The 22,578-nt window shown below is 47.0% G+C and overlaps 1 protein-coding gene across 1 annotated transcript in view; it reads right to left on the reverse strand.

Moving 5' to 3' along the window:
- Nucleotides 1-22,578, reverse strand: part of ABCA12 (ATP binding cassette subfamily A member 12) — a 50,756-nt gene that overhangs the window by 2,764 nt on the left and 25,414 nt on the right. The window contains exons 25-44 of the mRNA XM_057389799.1: nucleotides 22,054-22,278; nucleotides 21,131-21,269; nucleotides 19,533-19,785; nucleotides 18,311-18,397; nucleotides 17,412-17,505; nucleotides 15,761-15,888; nucleotides 14,785-14,872; nucleotides 14,218-14,323; nucleotides 10,844-10,898; nucleotides 10,007-10,184; nucleotides 8,193-8,308; nucleotides 7,270-7,429; nucleotides 5,759-6,027; nucleotides 4,920-5,130; nucleotides 3,295-3,404; nucleotides 2,577-2,721; nucleotides 2,317-2,451; nucleotides 1,440-1,543; nucleotides 1,106-1,198; nucleotides 555-660 (exon numbers count right to left, since the gene is read on the reverse strand). Of these exons, the coding sequence (XP_057245782.1) occupies nucleotides 555-660; nucleotides 1,106-1,198; nucleotides 1,440-1,543; nucleotides 2,317-2,451; nucleotides 2,577-2,721; nucleotides 3,295-3,404; nucleotides 4,920-5,130; nucleotides 5,759-6,027; nucleotides 7,270-7,429; nucleotides 8,193-8,308; nucleotides 10,007-10,184; nucleotides 10,844-10,898; nucleotides 14,218-14,323; nucleotides 14,785-14,872; nucleotides 15,761-15,888; nucleotides 17,412-17,505; nucleotides 18,311-18,397; nucleotides 19,533-19,785; nucleotides 21,131-21,269; nucleotides 22,054-22,278 (2,802 nt within the window). The remainder of the gene's footprint in view (nucleotides 1-554; nucleotides 661-1,105; nucleotides 1,199-1,439; nucleotides 1,544-2,316; nucleotides 2,452-2,576; nucleotides 2,722-3,294; nucleotides 3,405-4,919; nucleotides 5,131-5,758; nucleotides 6,028-7,269; nucleotides 7,430-8,192; nucleotides 8,309-10,006; nucleotides 10,185-10,843; nucleotides 10,899-14,217; nucleotides 14,324-14,784; nucleotides 14,873-15,760; nucleotides 15,889-17,411; nucleotides 17,506-18,310; nucleotides 18,398-19,532; nucleotides 19,786-21,130; nucleotides 21,270-22,053; nucleotides 22,279-22,578) is intronic.

The following is a 22,578-nucleotide window of genomic DNA, read 5'->3' on the forward strand; positions in this document are numbered from 1 at the left end:
CTGTCTTCTGAATGGTATTGTCGAGAATGACCTGTGTTTTCCCACTGGGAATTCTCATGGGGTTTGTGACAGAGKGAGAACAACTAAACTGTGAGGCTAGAAGCTCCAGGGTGGCCATAGCATTTTCCAGCTCCAAGTGTGCAGTTTTGATTCATGCAGAGATTGGATTACAGACAATGGATTATTTGTGACTCAGTTACTCTGGTTTTACAATTACTCAGTTACTGGAAGCACTCGAATCATTTCACTACCCACTGAACCTGAAAGGGGACTATGTCCATTCCAGGTTTCAGTGGAAGGGCATTTCCAGGGCAGAGGGTCACCTAACAGCTGCCTTACAGGGTCACTGCAGCTGTTTGGCTGATGTTCCTTCAGCCACCAGGGAACTGGAGTGCTCCAGCCCTTGGACAATGTAACTGAAAGCAGTGACAAGTGTGACTGAGAGCTCAGATATATGTGCACTGTATGTTACAAGATGTCCACCTTGCAAAGATCTTCTTGGTGGGTTTGAAGGGATTTTGAAGGCCTCTCCTGAAAGCACTTGTCCTGCTTACCTTCAGGCATGTATTTGGGAAGTGTGACTTCATGAACTCTGTCAGCGTCTCAGTGCAAACTGAGCTGCTATTTAAGTGCATCTTCACAGTGAATCCTCTTCCAAATCTAGGGGAAAGAGAAAATCACAATTAACAGAGTAGAAAAGAAAAAGATGAAGAAACTCCTTTGAGAGTACTGCACAGGCTCTTTGASTAAATCTAATCCAGGCATGGTGCAGCTTGAAAGGGGTCAGGGTTGTTAACCTGGAATGAAACTTAATAAGAAGCCAAGCTATTGTTATAAGTAATAAAATCAAAGCTCAACCCTAATATGCATTTCTCATTTGTAGCAGTGAACAGTATACTTTGGGGGACACATTTCTGGGAAGACAGGCTGTGAGGGAGTAGAAAGTGCATTAGTTAACAGAGAATTTCAGTGGTATAGGAAGGGAMATAAACCAGGAAAAGTCATTATTTGGATAGCACAGATGTCATATTCTGAGCAGTCAGAGCTGTAGGTCAGGAATTCAAAGGCTGCTCAGTAAAAGTGAAATAGGTGCATGTTTACTGACCTGCTCTTGATGTGCTGCAAAGAGCCAATGCACTGGAAACTCCCRTTCACCATGATGGCCAGCCTGGTACAGAGGGCTTCACACTCCTCCATGCTGCAAAACCAAGAAACTCCAGTAAGTCATTGAGAATGGATGAAAAATAGTTAAATAACTGGAGAACATCACTGATCTTCCCTGAAGTGTTGTGGACACCACATTCACCCACAACAAACCCCCAGACCTGCCACAGCTCGGTGCCCTGAAATTGCACAAGGACCAGTGGGGAGTGTGAGGGATGGGCCTCTCCACACCTCTGCTGACCCCAAAATGAGAGAGAGAGCTAGCCCAGCCCTACCTGTGGGACGTGAGTATCACTGAGCATTTGTTCTGCACTTCCTCACTGATGATTTTCCAAAGGTGGCGTTTGGCATTGGGGTCCATTCCAGAGCTCGGCTCATCCTGTTGGGAAAGGCAGGACTGACTGGAAATTTGCACTCAAAAAAKAAACAAGCCTGGGCTCGGGCAGAGGAGGGAATTCCACCACCTCCTATTTTTATTGAGATTTTTAATCTCACAAAAGCAGCTGSAGCACCGGCAAGTGATCAGAAGTAAAGGCAGCAGTGCTGGGCTGAATACAAGCTGGGACAAGGGATATTTATGTCCACTAGGTATCCAACTAAATATTGGGAATCCTGCTCATAGAGCTCTGGAYACATTCTGTACACAGCAAGTGGGAAAGCTGCACAGAAAGCTATGTTTTAGCAATGGGGTMAACCCATGGAAGAACTAGAAGTTCAAAGTGCAGGACAAGACAGCAAGCCAAACCTAGAAAAGCAGTTATAATCCTGAGGGAAGTTGCCCCTTTGCTCTCCTACAATTTTGGAGCCTGCTTTTCTTGCAAGGCTGTGCAGGTTAGTTGATAGAAATGAAAAGCAAGATAGAGCTGTGAACTAGGAGAGTTTAATTGGCAAATACAGGGTTTAGTTTTGACCTCTGGAAGAGCTACCAGAGAAACTGAAAGACTTGCCACTCACTCTCTTATGCCCTCAAAGAAAATATGAGTGTTTGCTGAAACCTAAAGTTTCCTGTGATGGTTTCTGTTGTCAGGCCAAGCACAGGCACATGGAGAATGTCCCATAAGCTGTGCCTGAGGAGGTTTTGTGAGACTGTCCAAGTTCTCCTGCCAGCCCAAAGACCTGCTCCTCCTCCCCCAGCAAGGCCCCATTTCTCACCAGCAGCAGAATGGATGGATTCCCAATGAGAGCCAGAGCAGTTGACARTTTCCTGTTGGTGCCATAACTGCACATCGAGGTGACTCTGTCCTTGTAGGCCATCAGGTTCAGCCGGTGGAGGAGCTGGAGCACAACCTGTGGAACAGGAATTCTGCTTCCACAACATGTCCAGCATGGATTACTACACATCTATCWATGGAAACACTAATTTAAAGGCTCTAATTACAAAAATGCTGCAAGTCAAGCTCGTTGTCACTTACCCCCTTGATGTCCYCCTCGGGGATGCCGTGCAGCCGAGCATAGTAATACATGTGCTCTTCCACTGTCAGCAGGTCATCCAGGGCATCTTCTTGAGGGCAGTAGCCAAAGAGTGACCAGTGGCCCTCACTGATGTCATTCAAAGACCTGTGTGAGGAAGGTGGCATGTCATTGTAGACACACCAGATTGCCAGCACACTCTGGAATCCAAGATGAGTGAGAAAATCCCTTTCTCCTAATTTCCACCCCCTTCCCAACCCTTGAAGTAAAATGCTGTGGACCTGCAGAGCTGCAGCTTTCAGGCCCCCAGTTCTGCCAAGRCTGCCTGTCCCGTTTGTAGCTCACTGGTTACTGCCAGCAACTCAGATGGGACAGCTGCCACCAAGCCCATGACTGTTAAAGAAAGCTTTGAGGCGAGCTCTACAGGGCTCCAGGTCTAGCTCAGCAGTGGGATCACACTGCTGAGGATCTGAGCCTGATCCCATTTGCACTGAGGTGGAATAAACACCTCTGAGAAYATCAGAGATCTGGCAGCAAAATGCAATCTTCTAGGAAAGCAAWCATGGCACCTTCAAAGGATTAATTCCCCATATTGTTTATTTTTGCTCTGGTTTGAATGTTTTGTTTTGTTTCAGACTTTACATTTCTTTTCCTTTGCCACCCAGCCTTAAAAATTGCTCTCAGGTTGATTTGCTTCCCCGGATATCACACCCTCCATACCCAGAATGATCCTGGACCCGCAGCCTTCCGCTGGATGCTCCGATATCCCCTGTCAGCATCTTAAAGATGGTTGTCTTTCCAGCTCCGTTCACACCAAGCAAGCCAAAGCACTGGGAAGGGAAAGTCAAAATGTAAGTGTGCTGTATTTGTAATGCAGAAATACTGCTCCGAGATGGGTGCTCAGTACCCCTTGCCCCTTCTGTCTCCAGACCTGTGAGCAAGAWGAATTGCCGGAGGAACTCTGCACATCCCAATGTTATAATGGAGGTTGTTTATGGTGCAATATACTCCAGCTTATATTAGGACCATTTGTTTAAAATGGTGAAGAATCAAGGAGGTGTCCCCAGTAGAGTCATTCCTTTTACTGCAAGGTGCATTTCTGCAGGAGCTCAGGCCAAATCCCCATTTGTGCAAAGGCTCCCCTTGACAGGGACAGAGCTGCTCAGGGGAATGGGGTGAGTGAGGTTTGGGCTGGCACCGGTAAAACTTTAATAAAGCACAAGGTTTTTATCAYGTCATATCACCAAAGCACTATGTTAATAAGATGAAGAACTGGCTCCCTGTAGTGCAATTCCAGTATCTCATGGTAAAATCCACATTTTATTGCTAAGGTTGGAGACAAGCAGTTATGTGTTGCATAAGCCATCATCATTGTGCTGATAATTACTGTTATTTTGCCATCATTCATCCAGACCAGCTGATGTAAAAGTCCTCCTGTGCTGGGGATGCACAACAATTAATGGCTCTTCCCCACCTTGGTCCATACAGGGGACAGGATCTGTGCACAGTGTGTAGTGTAGTGCCACAGCTTCTCCTGACAGATGGGGAATGGTGCCCTAAATCCCACCAGCATCAGGGGAATTTTGCCAAAAGTCAGAGACCTCAATGCCAGTCCTGGCTTAGAAAAAAAATCATCTGCCATAAAGACCAGCACCAGTCTCCATGTGAGGATGCTGTCCTGCTCAGCACTCTGCGTCCTTTCATCTCAGTAGGACTCAAGCAATTAAAATAAACCAGGTGCCAAGGCTTAATTCCAAGCTTCTCCACAAGTCAGGTGCACAGTCTCAGGTAGAATGTGGTCCCCAGTTTCCTCTGGATCTCAGAGGTGCTCTGTGAACTCCCCTATTTCCACTTCTCAGGAACATAACTGCACTGACATGACCAAAGAGTGTTTTTTCCTTTGGAATTAATTTTAAGTCCTGATTGATRAAAATGTGTGTTCAGCTGAAGTGATTTGTCTTCCCCTGATGGGAAAACACAAGCAGATAAGCCTGACTCACCATYTCCCATGCAGTTCAGGTGAATAATTTCAGCTGGACACATTCTGCTGTCTTCATTTACCACCTGGTGATCCCCAGTGACCCCCCCCAGGACTGCACTGTACAAACAGAGTGTGCAGACATTTGGCTCTCAATACAGCTCCATCAATTCCCATCCACTTTCCCTCTTTCTAGGGCCTTCGAACTGTCACTTGGTGTCCCAAATCTACCAGGATTTACCAGTCACCGCCGTAAYCCCAAGAATCAATAAATGAGGCAAAGAGAGGAAGAGGCCAGAGCAGAGCAAACCATTACAGAAGATGACAGTGACACAGCCAGTGCCTGCAGCCTTCTCCCCTTGCTCACCTCCCCAGCAGGGATCCCAAGGCTGATGTTTTTCACTGCTGTGATGCGTTTGTGAGGGAGGTGGTAGATCTTGGTGAGGTTCTGGAGCTGCACCACGTCGAAGTCAGCTTTGCCAGACTCCACCCGGATCCTCTCTGCCTGGACGTCGCCATCCTCCGCGGCCGCGGGTGGCAGAAGGGAGGCTTTGCCATGGACTCTGTCAAACAGGAACCTGTGGGGAGGGCAGACAGGGACTTAAACCCTCCAGCAACAGCCAGAAGTGCTCTGTGTGCTTGTGACAGATCCCAGGGAGCCTCCCTGTGAGATCCCAGGGTACACACAAAATACTCAGATCACAGCTTCTATTTGCTCCTGGTATTTGCTCCACCCAGCATTCTCTTCCTGGCTATTTCTTTGCCCTCTTATTCAACAAATATTCTGGGCTGGAGAAGGTCCTGCCTTGTGGACACGCCCCTAATGCGGGTGACAGGAATGTTCTCACTCCTCTCTGTATGCACCCAGGGCAGAGGAGATGGGGAGAGCCAAACAGAGGAGGAGAGGAGATTGGAATCAGTGGAATGTCTGCCCACACCAAGAGCTGAGCACCTGCCCGCCAAAGCCTGAGCCCGGGGCTGCAGTCCTGGCCAGCACCGACCACCAGGGGACTCTGTAAACTACACCTCTGTTAGTTAATACTCTAATTACTGGGAATTCTGCCAGAGAAAACTCACTGCACATTCACAAATTGTCCTGGAAATTTATGGGCTTCATAATTGACAATGATGGTGTGGGAGCCCGGAATGAAACCACAGAGCTCTGGCTGGGTCTGTTCTCACTGCCAGGCTCCAGATGTTACTTACTCCAGCACGTTGTTCCAGACTCTCTGAATCATCCTGTCATGAACTGTGAGACGAATGGCAAAGAACACGGTGCCCTGGATGAACATGGCCAACAGCTTGGACGTGGTCTTGTCCAGCTCAAAGGTTTTGTCAGGGTAGTCCACTCCATAGGCTTTTAAGAAGCCCAGCAGTGCCTGGTCCTGCGACAGTTCAATCAAGCCATAGCCAAAGCAAAATTGTGGGAACAGAAGGAATGCATGCCTTAGATTTTCAGCGAGATCATGCAAACCCTGGAAAAAAAACAAAGAGCAGCACAGTCAGTCACTGCTTTTATTCATGGAATAAATTCATAGGTTTTACTGTGGGACTGAAGTGTAACAATTACATKGGGATTTGCCTGTGTCTCAGAGCAGAGATAAATTGAGAGCAAAGAGCTCTGGAGACAGCTCGTTTCACAGGCACAAGGTCATAAAAGTCAACAGGCAGCTSTGAGGTTGTGATCACCCATAGTAAACAGCAGCTAGCTCCCAGGATGGTCCCTGCTGCTGCTCCAGCACCTGGAACCTGCCCACGAGCCAGAGCTGTCCTGCTGCTGTGCCCCCCAAATCTGCACAGCCCACTCCCCTGGAGCCCTGTCCTGTCTGTTTTCCTTGGACAAACATCTCCATAAAACATAAAGATATGGCTTTACTAGACATAGAAGGGCTTTCCCAGCTAATTCRTGACAGAACAGCTCAGTGCACTGTCTTGCAAAAAAAGAACTCTGCACACAGCAAAGGGGARAAGCACTAAATTAGCATGGAAAGAAAGTGACTCCCTGCCACTGGAGCACAGAGGGATGAAAGGTGATCATAATTGCATATCCCTAAAATCCAAGGGGTTGCTGAACAAACTCTGTCCAGACAGAGAGAAAAATTCAACCCAGCTATTGCAATTGCCCACCATAAAAAAAAAAAGAAATCTAAATGTAAGGTGTGCATTTTATCCCAGCCATTCCCAGGGAGATCTCAGTTTAAGAGAAGGCTTTATTTAAGGGAATCAGCACTGTCTCTGAGTTGTTTTTCATCCTTGCAGGGAGAAGATGACTGCATTACAGACTGAGATGACAGACAGCTGGTGCTGGGCTTAATGCAGCACATGTCAGGCTCAGGGCAGGGACATTCAGCTGTCACTTGCCACAGTTTGTGCTTCGAGAACTCAGCAATGGTTTCAAGTGTCCATCAACACCTTTTTATCAAACACCCCCACCCACCTGCTGCCCTCCATCTTSCATCACCAGGCTGGCTATAAAGAGGGTCCTCAGGTTTTTCCCTCTCTTTTCGTGCTCTCCCCTCTGTCACCATCATTTCCTTCTTTGCTGAGGATGCAGATTTACAGAAAAGCAAGATCCATATGTGACTCAAGCCCTGTCTGTAGAGAACCCCAGGAAGTCCTGGGACTGTGTCCAGCTGCTGCGGACCTGATCAAAGCCACCAACCCCACAAGAAGCCTCTACTGTGTCACCCTGGGGTCAATATTAGTGGGGCTCCTACCTGGTCCGTGGCCTTTTCCTGGGAGAGCAGAAACACAACCGAGTGTGTGATAATGGTGTTGATGCCGAAGAACAAGTTGACACAGACGTAAACAATGAAGGCCATCCCTGTTTCCTTGAAAAACCCAGCCAGCAGGTACATCCAGGAAAATGAGGCATAACTGTAAATACCCAACACAACTGTAAATTACCCCTTTGAGGTAACTCAAAGGGCTACTTTGAAAACAAACCACTGAAGGTATCAGACAASACAGAATCACTGCATGGGCTGGATTGGAAGAGACCTTAAAGCTCATCTCATGCCAACCCCCTGCCATGGACAGGGACACCTTCYACTATCCCAGGTTGCTCCAAGCCCYRTCMAGCCTGGCCTTGGACACTTCCAGGGATGGAACATTACGTAACGTAACAGTTCTGTTTTGGCATGTAACTACATTTCCACATTACAGAGCTTAAAGAAAGGAAAAATGCCTCTGTGTCTGTTAGAATTTGGAGAAAAGGTTTATGATACAGACTTTGAACATGGAACCCCACCTGGAAACAAAGAGATTTTTTGTCTTAAAGCCAGGGAGTGTTTGGCTAAGTTTTCCTGAATTTGGCTGCTGCTATTTATTTTGCTCTCTAATATTAAAATGCTTATGTGTCTTGAACTTTGCAAGAGAGGAGGTCAGCAAGCATTTGCTTGCAGCTTGGGCTGCTGCTGGCACCTAGAATATTTTCATATCCACATGTAGGGTTTGCTTTAAATAAAGCAGGCATGACAGCAGTGCTTTACCTCCCTGCTCCTGGAAGGAGCAACTCAGTCACTGTTTGTGAAGTCTGTGTTGAAGTTGGTCCCGCCCTGGACCTCAGACTGCAGCAGCCTGCACGATCCAGTTCCTTACCCTGTGCAGTGATATTTAAATAACTAAGCTCCACACTTACCCAAACAGTAGCAGCAGAAGAAATACTGCCACTAAATTGCTGTTGTTGCAGAAAGCTGGGATCTGGAAGGCTGAAATAACTCCTACTGAGAGTCCAATAGGGACCATAAAAAGTACCTGCAAAATGATGTTAAAAAGATGTTACTAGGACAACAGTTCTCAAACATCTTCGTACAACAATTCAGAAGGAACAACACCAGGACTGAATCTGGTGCCACAAATGCAGCTTGGTTTTTCTAAGGGAAACCAAACACAGGTGGGCTTTCAGTCCTCCCCAGGATTGCAGATGAATTCCCACAAAGCCTCTTTGAATAGGAAAAGCCTCAGCATGGAGGACTGTGGGCAGAAAGTACCTTGAAAAAAGGTTGTGAATGAAAAATACCCCTTTGGGTTTTCTGTTAGCCTTGCAGTCAGACCACTTCATCGTGCCCTGTAAATCTAGTCTTTATAGTGTTGAGTCAATGCAGAGACCTACCAAACGTMTGCCTGGAGAGCTTCCTCTCTTTTCCAGCTTTGGGATTTAGCAGAATTTACTGGCAAGGATTCACTGAGAAATATCAAGTTGCCGAGAGTGCTGGATTAGTTTCAGCCCACTGAATACTGACTGTGCAAGGACTCTGGGGATTTTTCCACAGGCTGATTTACAAATATGCAGTGCTGGAGTGAAGGCCTGGATCAGGGAGGCAGGCACAGTCCTGCTCCACCCTCCCTGCTGTGCTGCAGCTCCGGGCTGTGCTGCCGAGCCAGGCTGGGGCCACACTGCCCTGGGATCCCATCCAGCCCTCCCGCAGGGCAGGGGATCCGTGTGCTGCTGCCTGCCCACATCAGCCCCTCCAGGCACACACTTCTGGCTCACATGCCCCATGGAATTTCAGCCCCAGTTCTCCCTGCACCAAAGGGGGCTTGGTCACCCAAATGGTCTCAAAGATTTCCTGTTTTCGGGAGGTACCACTGGGATTTTAGGCACTTGCAGATCTGCATCGACAGAAATGTGCGGGATGGGTGGAGCTGGTCAGCACTGCAGCCCAGCGGGCACAGCCCAGGCTCAGGAGCTGAGCCTGCCTGCAGTGCCCRTTCCCTGGTGAGGCTCTGACACCCTGCACACAGGGAATGCAGAACACACAAATCTCCTGCACACATTTGTCCTCAGGGCCCAGCAGTGCTTTCCAACAGTGCCATTAACCCTTGGTACCAGGAGAGAACAACTCCAGGGGGAACAAGGACAGATCCGTCCCRGGGAATGCAGCACAGTGCTGGGAGCTCAACAAGGTGCTGTGAATACAGCACTATGAAAAGGAATCTGCTYAGGCCCTGGAAGGCTGCATTTGTAGCTTTCTTTGGCCTAAAATCTTCATAACATATACAGAGAGCATTCAGGCCAGTGATGGGTTTTGGCCCAACAGGGTGTGTCTGCTGTGGGATGCCTGCTGCTGTCCCAGACCGGCTGTAGCCTCCAGCCCCAAAGCCTTACCCCAGATCTGTGGAGCCTTGGTGACAGCAAACCCAGCCCTGCAAGCTGTCAGAGGAGCAGCTGGCTGCTGACATGGAAATCAAGCTGCAGCCTGCTCCGTGCAGCTCCCATATAAATGTGTCGGGTGTTTTGTGTGCACTCCAGAGAGCAGCAATGCCTTTGCTTGGCAGAATCCAGCGTGGCAGTTCACATTTAATTGTCCCCAATGCCTTGGAGAAACAATTACTACACAACACTCTGGGTAGCAATAATTAGAAGTCTAGGCTACCAACTTTAAATAAAGAACTTTTCCCCCCTGCAGTGTAATGCTCCTCCTGGTGTGTTTAGGAACGTGAATTATTTACCAGATCATAAACGAAGTTGGTCACCCAGTAGGTTGTCATCCCAATGCCTGAAATGTGCTGCAGCTGCTTGGCTTTGGTTTGGTGCTCCTTGACCATGTAGAGCACAAAGCTTGCTGTGGTGATGGAGTAACCCACCAACACAGACATGGACACGATGATGTCCAGTAAGCTGTTGAGCCTGGGTGAAAAGGGGAGAAAGATGCATTTGGTGAGTCAGAGTGGCAGCTTTCCCTCAATGCAAGGATTGCTCAGAGCTCAGAACCAACAAGGTCCTGATTCTGGGCCAGCATCTTTTATAATCCTGAAATGTTATGGGTTTAGAAGGGACCTCAGAGGCCATCCCATTCCACCCCKGCCAGGGGCAGGGACACCTTYCACTATCCCAAGCTGCTCCCAGCCCCGTTCAACCTTGGACACCTCCAGGGATGACCTCACCACCCTCACAGGGAAGGATTCCTTCCTTTCTCTGTTCCCTTTGCTGATGTTGTTTATGCCCAGCAAAAGGGACTCAGTGCTGGACCCCAGCATGGAATAGGAGGGCCCAAAGGAAAATGATGTCATCATTATTRTTGTGCCTGAGCACACAGATGTGTGAGGCTGTAACTGTGATCTCCAGATCTACATGGRATCCTGCAAAGAAAGCCTCACACAAATCCCCAGCTCTGATGGCAAGTAGGGCACTATTCATGCATAGAGGGAACAAAGGCAAGAGAGACAAGAGTTTCATCACTCAGGGAAAGATATCCAGTCATTTAGGCTGGCTTATGGTTTCCAAGAAGTTGGTTTGCTCTTTTGAAAGCTAAAAAATTCAGGCATCAGCCAAATGAATCTTCTTACATTACTTGTTCTTGACTCTGTCCTCCAGGATATGGGTGAGCTGATAAGAAAATACCTACAGGGGGAAAAAAAAGAAATTGAAAATGTGTCCAAATTAAAGCTTCCTTCACTGGCTCCTGTTACTGACAATATAGGAAACTGAGGGAGCAGAGAAGAAAAGCAGATCAAAAGTGTGTTTCTGCTCTGTCATCTCTGTGTGATCTTGGGCAGAATTTTGAGCATCCTCATTTTTCCTATGACTTCACTTGGCTGCACAGCAGATCTGAAATTCAAACCCTAGGCCTTGTTCCTACATCTGTCAGGCTGACAGCACCATTCCCTACCCACACCTCAAATTAGGCACACACCTGTGGGCCCGTGTATTCCAGCTCCGATTCCTCGGCACCGACACCTTCAAAACTGATGAAAATGTTCTGTTTCAAAGGTGCTGTCTGATGGTCCCACCTCATCCCATTTGTTCTTTTATCACCAGGAAAAAACCTTTCCCTGCTGCCCTTCTCCACAAGTGCTACCTGCCTGTGATAGGTGTCTTTCTCCATATGGGATCTGTGGAGGTGAGAGCAGAACCCCAAGAAACCCACAGCCGCTTTTGCCCCAGTGTGGCAGTAAGTTAATTCTGAACTACTCTGYCTTAAGAAGCTAGAACAAAACAAACCAAAAAGAGAGTATTTTGTTCAAAGCTACTAGCAAAAATCTAGTTTCAACAATGGTTAAGTCTCCTGCAATGTTTTCCCAAAAAAAATCCATTAAAAACGGGTTTTGATCAGGCTGAACCTGCAACAGAGAAATTCTCTGCTAGGAGAACACCTAGCCCACAACACACTAGTGCTGTTCACTACAGTGCTTTTCCCTGGTTTGGAGGCAGTTTGTGCCCACAAAACCAAAAGGAAGAACATGGTGGGGCTCTGGGGGGACAGCTCCAACCTCCAGTGCAGGTCTCTACCTTGGCCCCACCAGGATGACAGCCTGGTCTCTAGGACTGCAGCACCTGAGAAAGGGCTCCCATGTTTATGTGCCTAAAAATTCATATTTTGGCACCTAAGTACACACCTCAGTTCTCAGGGAGCAGCTCCAGCTGCTGTTAAACCCAGAGATTTTCTAGACCATGCCACCTCTGGAGTTTAAGCTCCTCAYAGCCAGACCTCAGGAATGATGAGATGAAGAACTGTTCTGAGTAATTTTACCTAAGAATGGGCATTCTGACAGGGGGAGCAGAAGGGAGGAGCCTGTGGGTTTAGGTGACCAAATGCGATACTGAGCAAATAAATTTGAAAGGGAGGATTTAATAGGAAATTAATTTTGGAAGAAAAAAAAACCCTAACCAAACCTCAGTCTTGTCATTGGTGAGAGAAATGGGATTAAAATCTTGGACTGCTGATAAAGCCACACAAACAGCCAGGAAATGTTTCCCTTCTCCAAGAGGGAGAGAGGGAAAGAAAGATACCGTCTGTCTAATCTGTTAATACTTCACTATAAAGCCATTTTCCTTTACTGGAGCTTAGGCTAGAAGTCAAAATTTCCATTTCAATGCTTTCTCCTTTTTTGTTAGCTGGGATTGAAAGAAGAGAAAGCGYAATATACATAAGTCAAAAGCTATTATGACTCGCTTAGTGACAGGGTAAAAAGCTTTTTATGTATTTTTTTTTAAATACACCCGGTCTAAGTCAAACCTCTAAAGCAGGACTGGCACCTCTCTCTGAGTGCTGAAGTGACAACACACTTTTATCTGGCCATTTCAATGGCTCTTAAACCATCATTTATTTGTCACAACAACAACTCGATTGAGCTGCCAGGAGCGTACCCCATGGAACGTCCCTCCAGTTGTGTTTCAGACYGGATTTACTCTACCTCAGGGGAGCCAGCCTCATCCATTCAGTTTATTTCTCCCCTTCTATGGCTTGGATGATTAGYGGGAAGCAGAGAATTATCTGTCTGGTCATTTACTACTAAGCATTTCTTTCCAAAAACACTCAAGCAGCAGGACAGATGGAACAAAAACTGCTGCTATTCTTTTCTCCCTGAAAATTGCTCTTTTGCTGGTATAAAACTTTCCCTGTGAAAACTTTCTGGCTGTTCACATGATCTTCCTGCCTTTGCTCTTGCTACAGCTTGTGTTGGGAATACAGAGACAGAAMAAGGAGCTTCACTGCTTAATAATTCAGAGGCTGTGGGATGTTCCTGCTGCTGGAAGCGCCTGGCTGGGGTCTCCTCTCTCAGCAGCTCAGCTGCAGCTCTGTGATGTCTGAGCTGAGGGCACACTGCAAACCTCARAAGGGACAGCCAGGTTGAGGGGGGGTTGGCCAGGACAAGGCTCTGGTGTCACTCTCTGTGAGCTGAGCTGGCTGCAGGGGCAGTCTGGGTGCAGGGGTGTGAGGTGGGAAGAGTCACGCTGGGGTTCCTTGTGATCAGCATCTGCTGCTGCCTGAATTCGGGGTGGCACACTCAGAGCTTCAGGCCACATTCCTGGTTCCATCACAGCTCAAATCAGACAGTGCCACCTGTCCCTGTGTCACCAGGGCCAGCAGCCCTCTGAGGTAAGCAGGACCAGGCCTGACCAAAACATGGCTGGAAGGGCACCCTTGTCCAAGGAAGACAATCAGGAGGGTGTTTCTRCACACAATTGCTGCTCTTGGCAGAGCAGAGCCCAAAAATCTGTGTGATCTCTCTCTTGTCCGTACACCCTGGCCCTCTCTGGAGAAACACAGGCACACACAGACAGGTTTGTGCCCATACTGCACTTCGACAGAGGCTAAACTGCAAAGGGAAAGACAGGGAGCCCTGATTTTCCAGCAGAAATTTGGGTTGCTGCCGAATGTTATYGAGGAGAAGCTATGAGAACCCCAAATGGGCCATCAACACTCCCTGGATCTGTGTATGATGTGTATCAAGGTTAAAATACAGCCAAAAATTATCTTTTTTGTTTAATCTCACCCTCCGCATTCATTCAAACCCAAACACACACCCCTGCTCTCAGCAGAAGCATGAAATATTGSAATTTCCTAATCTAACCCACCCCCAGAGATGACCTACAGGAGCTTTGCTCAGCATAACTAATGGGCACCTATCTAGAGACAGCTCTTCCAGTGCCACATGAGAGGCAATAAATCAAACAGCAACTGCTGGCATTTCTTGGATGAAGTGTTTCACACAGGAGCTGGGGTCCTCCCTGTCCAGCTCCCCTGAGCCTCTGACTAAGATAAATGAACTATGTGATTTATTCATGCTTTTCAATTCTCTTTTGAAAGGAATTGCAGATCAGTGAATAAAGAAATGGCCTCATTGAAGTCAAGGTAAGTGTTGTCATTGATTTCAGCAGAGCCAGGATATCCCTCCAAAGGGGAGAAAGTTATCTGCTCATGTAAGGGGACACTTACCATATCTGGAAGTCTCATTTTTTGGCAGGTTGGCTCGAAGGATGAAGTTGTTCAAGCTGTTGAGATAGGCTGGGAGGCTGTGATAACCCTCGGGGTTATACCACACCTGCRCACAATTGAGAAATTGGAACAATTTGGGAGTTATTACTGACAATGTGCTGGTTTGTCCTGCTTCACTTGTGCAACTACTTARGCTTTCAGCCCTGGTGCTTTTACAGCATTTTCATTGAACAGAACCAGAGAAATGGGCATTATCAGAATGTTCCAGCCAGCTCTTGTTATGGTACATACATCCCCTCACGAGATAAAGGTGCTACTAATTGATCTTTGCACCTCTGTATAATAAAATTATGACAGCAGAAAAATTGCYTCCTGCTAGCAAGAGAAGTGAAACCAATAAAGAAGAATGGGGAGAGGAAAGGAAATGAACTGCGAGTCATCTCTGTCATGCCAAGCTGCAGATTTCAGGGGATTTTGCTTTCTTTTCTGGAATATCCACAAACTCGATGTGGCTTCTCCCAAGTCCCACCCTTCCCGTGCCAGGATGAGCAGGTGGGGGTTGGTTACCTTAGTCAGTGTTCTGTTGGGAGGCACTGGCTTGATGTCAAACTGCAGATCTGATGTCAAAGGCAGCCCGAAGCTCCAGCCTCCATACCTGAGTGAAAAGCAGAGGGAAAAGCATTGCTACCCTCATCCCAAAGCCCTGATTCCCTTGGATGGATCATGTCAATGTGTCACTGCCACCCYAGGCAATTCCAGCCTGGCTTCAAAGAACTTATCCTAATGTGGGGCCAACCACCACTSCTGTGGGAGCTTTTCTTTGGGGGGAAAAAAGAGAAACAGAAGCTTGGCAGCACTGTCACAAAACTGGGCAGAAAGCCCCGCTTTGAGGAAGACTGTGGAGGTGTGTGGACTCCAGAGGTGTGTGCCTCCACTCTGGGGTGAGACAGTGCTTCCGACCCAGGAGATGAGCGACTCAGTTCATTGCTGGCACATGAACACATTCCCTGGCAGCCTTAGTGGCAGGTTTCCTATGCCCCAAGCCCTTCTGGACAGCKGCCTGGCAGAGCCCAGGACCTGACAGAGCCCCAACCATACCCTCCCAGAGCCCCACAGCACATGGAAACGCTCAGACTCTGCTCTCACTRGAATGCATGCACCCCTTCAAGAGAAGCACACGCCAGGACTGAGAATCAAACCTGGAGGAAAATCTCTCCCCAGGGCTTACTTCATGACAGACTGTGTCAGATTTTCCTCTTTTTAAAGATTTCTGAGTCAGACAAAGGCTTGTCTGCAGATCCAGCCCAAACGTGCCAGGTGATTGACATGTTATCCCCAGGCTATTTCTTCTATGATCAAGCAGAGCACTTGAATGAGCCTTTATCTTTTATCCATGATTGCAGGACACTTTAGTCCCTGTCACYGGATTCTAAACCCCTCCTGCACTGTCACCTCTTCAGGCAGAGGGGCTGTGACAGGTGTAGGATGCCCTGCATTGCTCCCAGTGCCATTCAGAGAAGAGCAAGCAGAGTTGGTGCCATACCGTTTCTGCAGGAAGTCTTTAGTGGTTGCCAGGATGTAGCTCTCCACATTGTGCCCTGTCAGGTTGTAAAGTGTCCGTGTGGAGAAGGTCCTTCTGTGAGGGGGAGTGTAGTTTGTCTGTGGGCATGTCTGAGGGGAGATAAATGAAAAACTTTAGTGTTTGTGTTTTAMCTAAAACCCAGCACATCAGGACAAGACTGACAGCAGGCAATGACAGCGTTCTAGTCCTGAGCCTCGTTCCTGCAGAGGCTGCTCCTTCCCAAGCCAGGGTGCACAGACACACAGCACACATCCCTCCCCAACACCTTTACAGAGGTGCTTAAAAACAACCTCTGCTTAAATCTACCCTTCAGTCCTACTGGCATCAGTGGGACCTTGAAATGTGCTTCATGCTACATAGGAAGATTTGGGCTGAATTAAAGCTGATCCTACTTAGCAGAGCGACTGCACAGACAACTGCAGAGGGCAAAATAACTCACAGAGCAGGAAACTCTGTGGTGGCCTCAAACTCTCATCTTCCATTTCACAGCAGCTACACTCTACATTTCTGCTTTACTGTCAGTCACTGGAAATGTTTTCCTGGGCTTCAGAGAAACCTTGAATTAGTCCTGAATATATAATTTTACATGCTGAGGGCCAAARTCACATCACTGTTTCATGAGGTTGAAGTGTCCTCCCAGACAGCATGTTGGCTGCTTCCYTCAGCTCATCCATAACAAAAGCCTTGGACTCCCCCATTGTGCATCTGCTCATCTGAATACACAAAATAGCTTCCTCCATGCTGTGGAACACCTGCCTGTGCCTGCTAGAGGTGAGAATCAGCTTTGAACATTATCCCAACTTACTGGAGAAATTATGCCAATACTTTTAATGATGTGAAATTAAAKGTGTGTCCAGAAAACTGCAGAAAATAGCTGCATTTTAAGGAATGACTAGAAAMATTCATCTAAGTGCATCCTTTATCTTACAAATGGCATCACATTGTGCCAYGASTTTATTTGCTAYGGAAAAAGGCTGAGGACAGGTGAASAGCACTGSRGGGAGGAGARCTSAACCCCAAACTGAACCGTGAAACTGAAGCACCCTTGGGGCAGAATCTGCCTTTTCCCCATGTGCATGCAAAGACACTAAGCCCAGTAGTGCCCATATCTGGCTCTGTAGGTACCACCATAATGCAAATTATTACTATTATTACTATTATTGCTATTATTAATTATTAATAATTACTAATATTAATATTTAGAACAAGGAGCAGATCTAAACTTTGCAKGAAGTTAACTTCTGAAGAGCAAGCAGCAAAAATAGCTATGCTTTTATATAGTGGTAGTTTTTGTATAGGATGAAATGTTCCTCTTGAACACATGCACACCTCTGCCAAAAGGGATAGACACACAACACTCAAAAACACCATTAAACCTTTTCCCACCACGGGAAGCAAAGCAGGGATGTTTGGGTATGAATCTATTTCCTTTCCTGCCCCCAAACTGGTRCAGACAGTGGTTATCCACAAAATCAGCAAAGCCAAAAAGACACAGGAGGACTTGGAACACTGATCTCCCCCTAATATCATGCCAGCCCATAAAACCACTCCCAACATACAAGGCCTCCACTTATACCTCAAGCCCCCTCACTTCTGGGTTTATCCAAGTTACCTGGATGCCATCTGTGCAGTTGCAGGCAGAATACTTAGTTCTCTGGTTTCCACTGGTAATCCACTGGCCAAGCATGTCCTCYGTTAAACACTGCCTGAAAAGGAACACATTTTCCTCTGAGTCTCTCTGTGCTCAGGTGTGCAAACGAAGCTAATTGCTGTCATGTTTAATGACAGCAAGGCTGGCAGTTGAACAGCTCCAGCAGGAAAGCAGATTTTCTTGTCAGCTCTGGGTGGTTCAGGGAATACCCAGCCTCCTGCTGCCTCCCRTGCCCCTCGGCAGAGAGATCTCCCTGCTACTCTCTGTGCCTGGATTTGCTCAGCTGATCAGACAGAATCCAGGCACCATTCATTCCTACAGCAGAGAGTGCAAGGAATTGGTGCTAGTAGGCCAAAAGCACCTTAAACCAGCCCAGAAATGAGGGCTATTGTTGTGGCAATCCCTGGGCACTCCTGTGACAGACTGTATTGCCTGGGCAGTCACTGCAAACACTCAGGGTAAATATTTGCCTGCACGAGCATTCAAGTCTGCCCAGGATTTTACCAGCAACTCCCTGAGAATTTATCTGCAAAGCCCAAAACAAACGGGCCCTCGTGGCACAGCTTTGAGATAGAGGTAACAAACGCTGTGCTGAGAACTTGCTGTGTGGGCTCACGTTATAATTGGAATTACTGGGGCGGCAAGGACCACTTCCCAGAGAGGAGAATTGCTTGTTTTCATCCTGGCATTCTGCCACCACCAAAGCTGCTTCCTTACCACTCCTAATAATGCAGGAGTCCAATGAATGAGAATTCTGCAGGTGATCAAAAATGGTTACTAAGGTCTAATGGCTAATAGCATCATGCCAATTCTCTCACAGGTTTGGAGTTTAAATGGAAAAAACCCCAAGAACTACTTACGAATTGCTTGCGTTCATRCACGTGTTATCTGTCCCAGGGAAAGCCAGCATCGAATCAACTAAAGCAGCYGTGGTTTCATTAAAATTCCTAAGAATTGACAAAGAAAAACAGAAAACRGAAAAAGGTTCAAAGAACTTGCACTACCACTGTGCAGAGGAAAACTGAGTTTGAGTGAAACAGGATTTAAGATGTCCAATAATTGAGTATTTGTGGAAGCAGCACTGAAGTACATGCAACAAAATCACACAGGTTTAAAAGGAGTCCTTATCACCTCAGCTACTCCAGTGATTTGCTGCCTCTAGATCCAAGCAAGGTATTTTTGGTCAATCAAGATTCCCTTTCAGGGGAAAAAGAATCTACTGCAATTTTCATGCACTGCTGCAGCCCTGTCTCAATCTGCTCTCTCATCTGTGACATCCTCTCTGGTTTGGACCATTCAAGAAGATGGTCCTTGGGCCTGCCCTAGCTCTCCAATGATCCACCAGGAGAAGCAGGGAATATTAGGAACAGAGGACTCAGACATGCAGCTCTGGCTCAGTCCCCCACCTAGCAGGACTGAAGTTTTGGAAGGGCATGAAAAATCCTGGGAAGAACACCTAGAGCAGATTGCTTTAAAGCTAAATTTTGTATTTCTGACTTAGAACTGAGAATCACTGGAGAAAGAAAGAGGTTCACAAGACGAAAACCAAATGATACAAATTATAAATGTTCTGGTAGCAGGATTTTTAAGCACAATTAAATAATTCACTGGTGACATCCKAATCACCCTGGAAATGCACATGCTCTTCTAACTGCTTTGGACCAACAGGGCCTGGCCAGGAAAGCACATCCTGTGCTGACAGAGAGGAGGGTAATGTTCACAAGATGGATGGAATTTGATCCCAGAGTTGTAATGGTGGAGGCCATTGATGTGGGTACCTCATTTCACACTGGAGGAACATATTAAGAAAATCCCTCTGGCTGCTACAGGGCTGGAGGACTCCATTTGGAAACATCAAGAATATTCCTCACACATTTCATAGTTAATTCCAATGGAGAGGTTGTTTTTCTGAAGCTTTCTGGTCTGAGTGAAGCCATCTCCTCAGAGATCCCTTAGGAACAGGGTTTCTCCGTGTTGTCTGCACAACAYAACTCCAGGTACTGTGTGTAGCTGTGCTCAGAAATGACCCTGGACAGGCTCATTCTGGACAAAGGGGTGTCAGGACAAAGGAGCAGCACTCACCCAAAGAAGTCAGCCTGGTCAGTTGTGCCATACAGGGAGGGGGACAGCRGCAGCTCGGGGTACTCGGTCTCCTTGGTCCTCAGTGTGCCCAGGCCCATGGCAGCCATGACGAAGAGCACCGGGAGGATGACCTGGGCGATGAAGCCCCGCACGTCGCGCCGGCTGTGGTGGAACCTCTTGATGAACAAGGCCGAGGTTCTCTTCAGCAGCAGCGGCAAACCCCGCAGGCTCTTGGACCTGATCAGGAGCTGGTCTGGGAACAAAGGATGGCATTTGGTCACGGGGCAGCATTTGTGCAATGGGGCAGCTTTTGTGCAATACAGGGAAGCGATGGTTAGAGCGACTCGGAAGGGTGTTTTGGTCTTGCACACCTTTACAGGTGGCAAATCAAAACTATTAATTTGAACAACACAAGCACAGGATCAGGCGTGGAATAGGATTCCAGACTTAAGGTCATGTAAAACCAGTTTTTTTGTTAAATTTCAAATGTGTACTTGTAGTGACTTCAAGTGTGAGACCTTGCAGGAGAAACACAGGCTTCCAGATGAAATAAGTTACCTACATCCTACCTATCCAGCTGCAAATCACAGAGGAAACATCTTATTCTTTTAGATTTGCAAGCTGAAATTTTTCATAGTTTAAAAAGCATGTTCTCAGACAAATAAATAACAAAATTAACCCTGAAATAAGAAAACAAGCACAAGCCACTTGCATGGACAGGTTTTGTGGTATACTAAAAGCAGAGACAAATCCTGTGCCACCTATTTTCCTTTAGGAAATAATAATCTGTATAATGTTCAATGAAACAAATACTTATCAGTCCTCTCTTTAAGGGTGAAACAAAACACTTCTCTACACCAGCGACTGTTTACAGTAAAATTKACAGTGCAGGTCAGCTTTGAGAAGKACAAAAATACCACTGTGTTGTCCCTTGGATGTCTCCCTAACTGTAAATGGTATATTTAAAAGAACAAAACAATGTTTCTAACCCAAGAATGCATTGCAGCCAGGTGTGTGCTCATTTTTGGGTTGAGCTACCTTTGGCAGGTCTCAAACCCTCAGAGATTCTGGTGTAGCTTGGTTGTTTCTGAATGTGATTTTACCCCACTGTCTGGTCCCTTGGGCTCCTTTAGCGAACTGCAATGTCTGGGTTACAGCAAAGAGCAGCAAGGAGGACCCAGCCCAGAGCTGGGCTGCTTTTCCAACAGACTAAGGGGCTTCCACAAAGTTTCTTTCCAATTCTACTAGTTATGGAGAAATAATCCTCTACACCYATTACAGCAATTACTTTCAGAGATGCACACTTACTCTTTCACCCACATGCTGTATTTGATTAGATTAAAACTGGATCAATTTAAAGGAAGGTGGATGCAAACAAAACCCTTCAGTAATTTATCCTGTGACTCAGACTATTYCAAACCAGGGGATCAAAAGGACTGATAAGTGCTGTATTTCCTGTGATTTATAGGGTTTGTGATTCCTGGCTGGGTGAAATGTGGTTTTCAACAAAGAAAGAAGACAGGGAGCTCAGATCAGTCCATCTGTCAGCATTTGCATCTGCTGTAAATCTGGAATAAACCCTGGAGGTGACTGAGTACCGTCTCTGTCTGTGAAGGTGTCTGTGCTCAGAGACATTTCATCACCACCAATGTGACCACTGGTTCCAGGCAGCTGATGGGGCAGTGTAGCATCTTCGTGCTGGTCCTTCACTAGCTCTTTTGTCAGATTCAGGAACACCTATGGAGCAAGAAAATATGAAGGAAAATTTGTCCAAATGACTCCATTTACCAAAACAATTACCAGAACCCACTCTCCTGCTTTGTAGCTGTAGTTGGCATAGCAATTATGTACAATAATCCTCTTTTTATTCCCTTTGTGCTCTGTGAGAGAAATTCACTTTTTTTCAGTAAAAAAAAAGTTGTCCTTGTCACCTCTTGTCTCTGTTCTGCTGCAGCAGTGGAAACTCAAACCTCTTTCCCTGGAATATTCACCCTCTAGCCCCTGACAATCCCACTGCCTCCATGCTGGGAGTGTGCATTCACAGCACCCAAACTGCACATGGGATGTGATGCACAGCTCATTCTTKCTGCCTTAGGAAAACATCTTAAAAGAAGGCAAGAAATTCTGAGCAGGCAGGTAACAATCTCCCTCCCTCCTTTCTGCAAGGCAAGGGTCATCGCTGCTCATCATTTCCTTTTAATTTCTGATGCAATTAAATGTGTTTATTTGACCAGAGATTTCCCACRGGCAGAAAGGTGCCTGCCTTACTCTCTCCTTAATCTAACTCCAGTGCCTCATTTTCTGGGTAAAACATCAAAAGGCTGTCAGCAAGGTGAGACACTGTGCATTAGCACACGTATAGGTTCATAGAAACACTCCCGTGTTCCTAAGCATAACCCTTKCTTCCCCTGCCTGGAACCCTCACATAATTCCAAAACATGCCCAGAGAGCAGAGCCACACACTGCTGTGCAATGAATCTCCATCACATTTCAGTGAATCCAGCAGCTCCTGAGCTCCTACCTCTTCAACAGTTGTGTTGGAAATGCCGTAGCAGCCCAGGTGGAGATCGTTCAAGCTGGTGTCCAGSGCTCTGAGGAGGGCCTGGTAGGCCCCTGACACTGTGGACTTGAAGGGGGGAAGCACATACACGAGCTCTCCACCAATATCCTCCTTGAGATAAGCCTCTGGGAGATAGGACTGGATCAAGGAAGTCACTGCTGTGGTGTCACATTCCTCTATCATGTTCTGAAAAAGGAGAACACTCTGTGGTCACTGGAAAGGCTGCAAGTTCAACCTTCCTCCTGCAGAACATAGCYCAAATCCCGTCCCAGAGCACAAGTGGTAAGAGATCTCAGTCCAGCTATCCAACATTTCATAGTAAATATCAAAAGCARGTGAAAATGGGTTTCTGGCCCTTAAAAAAGGGATGTGTGGCACTGAGCCCATCTTGGCCCRTGCAAGACATCACCAGGTTTGATCCAATCACCCACTTTGCACTGCTAGAGATTTGCAGTGCAACGGAGAAAAAGCCTGGCCACCGGAGAG

Source organism: Malurus melanocephalus, unplaced genomic scaffold (genome assembly GCF_030028575.1).
Source record: "Malurus melanocephalus ecotype Western Australia unplaced genomic scaffold, MMel_1.1 scaffold_20, whole genome shotgun sequence".
Lineage (NCBI taxonomy): Eukaryota > Metazoa > Chordata > Aves > Passeriformes > Maluridae > Malurus > Malurus melanocephalus.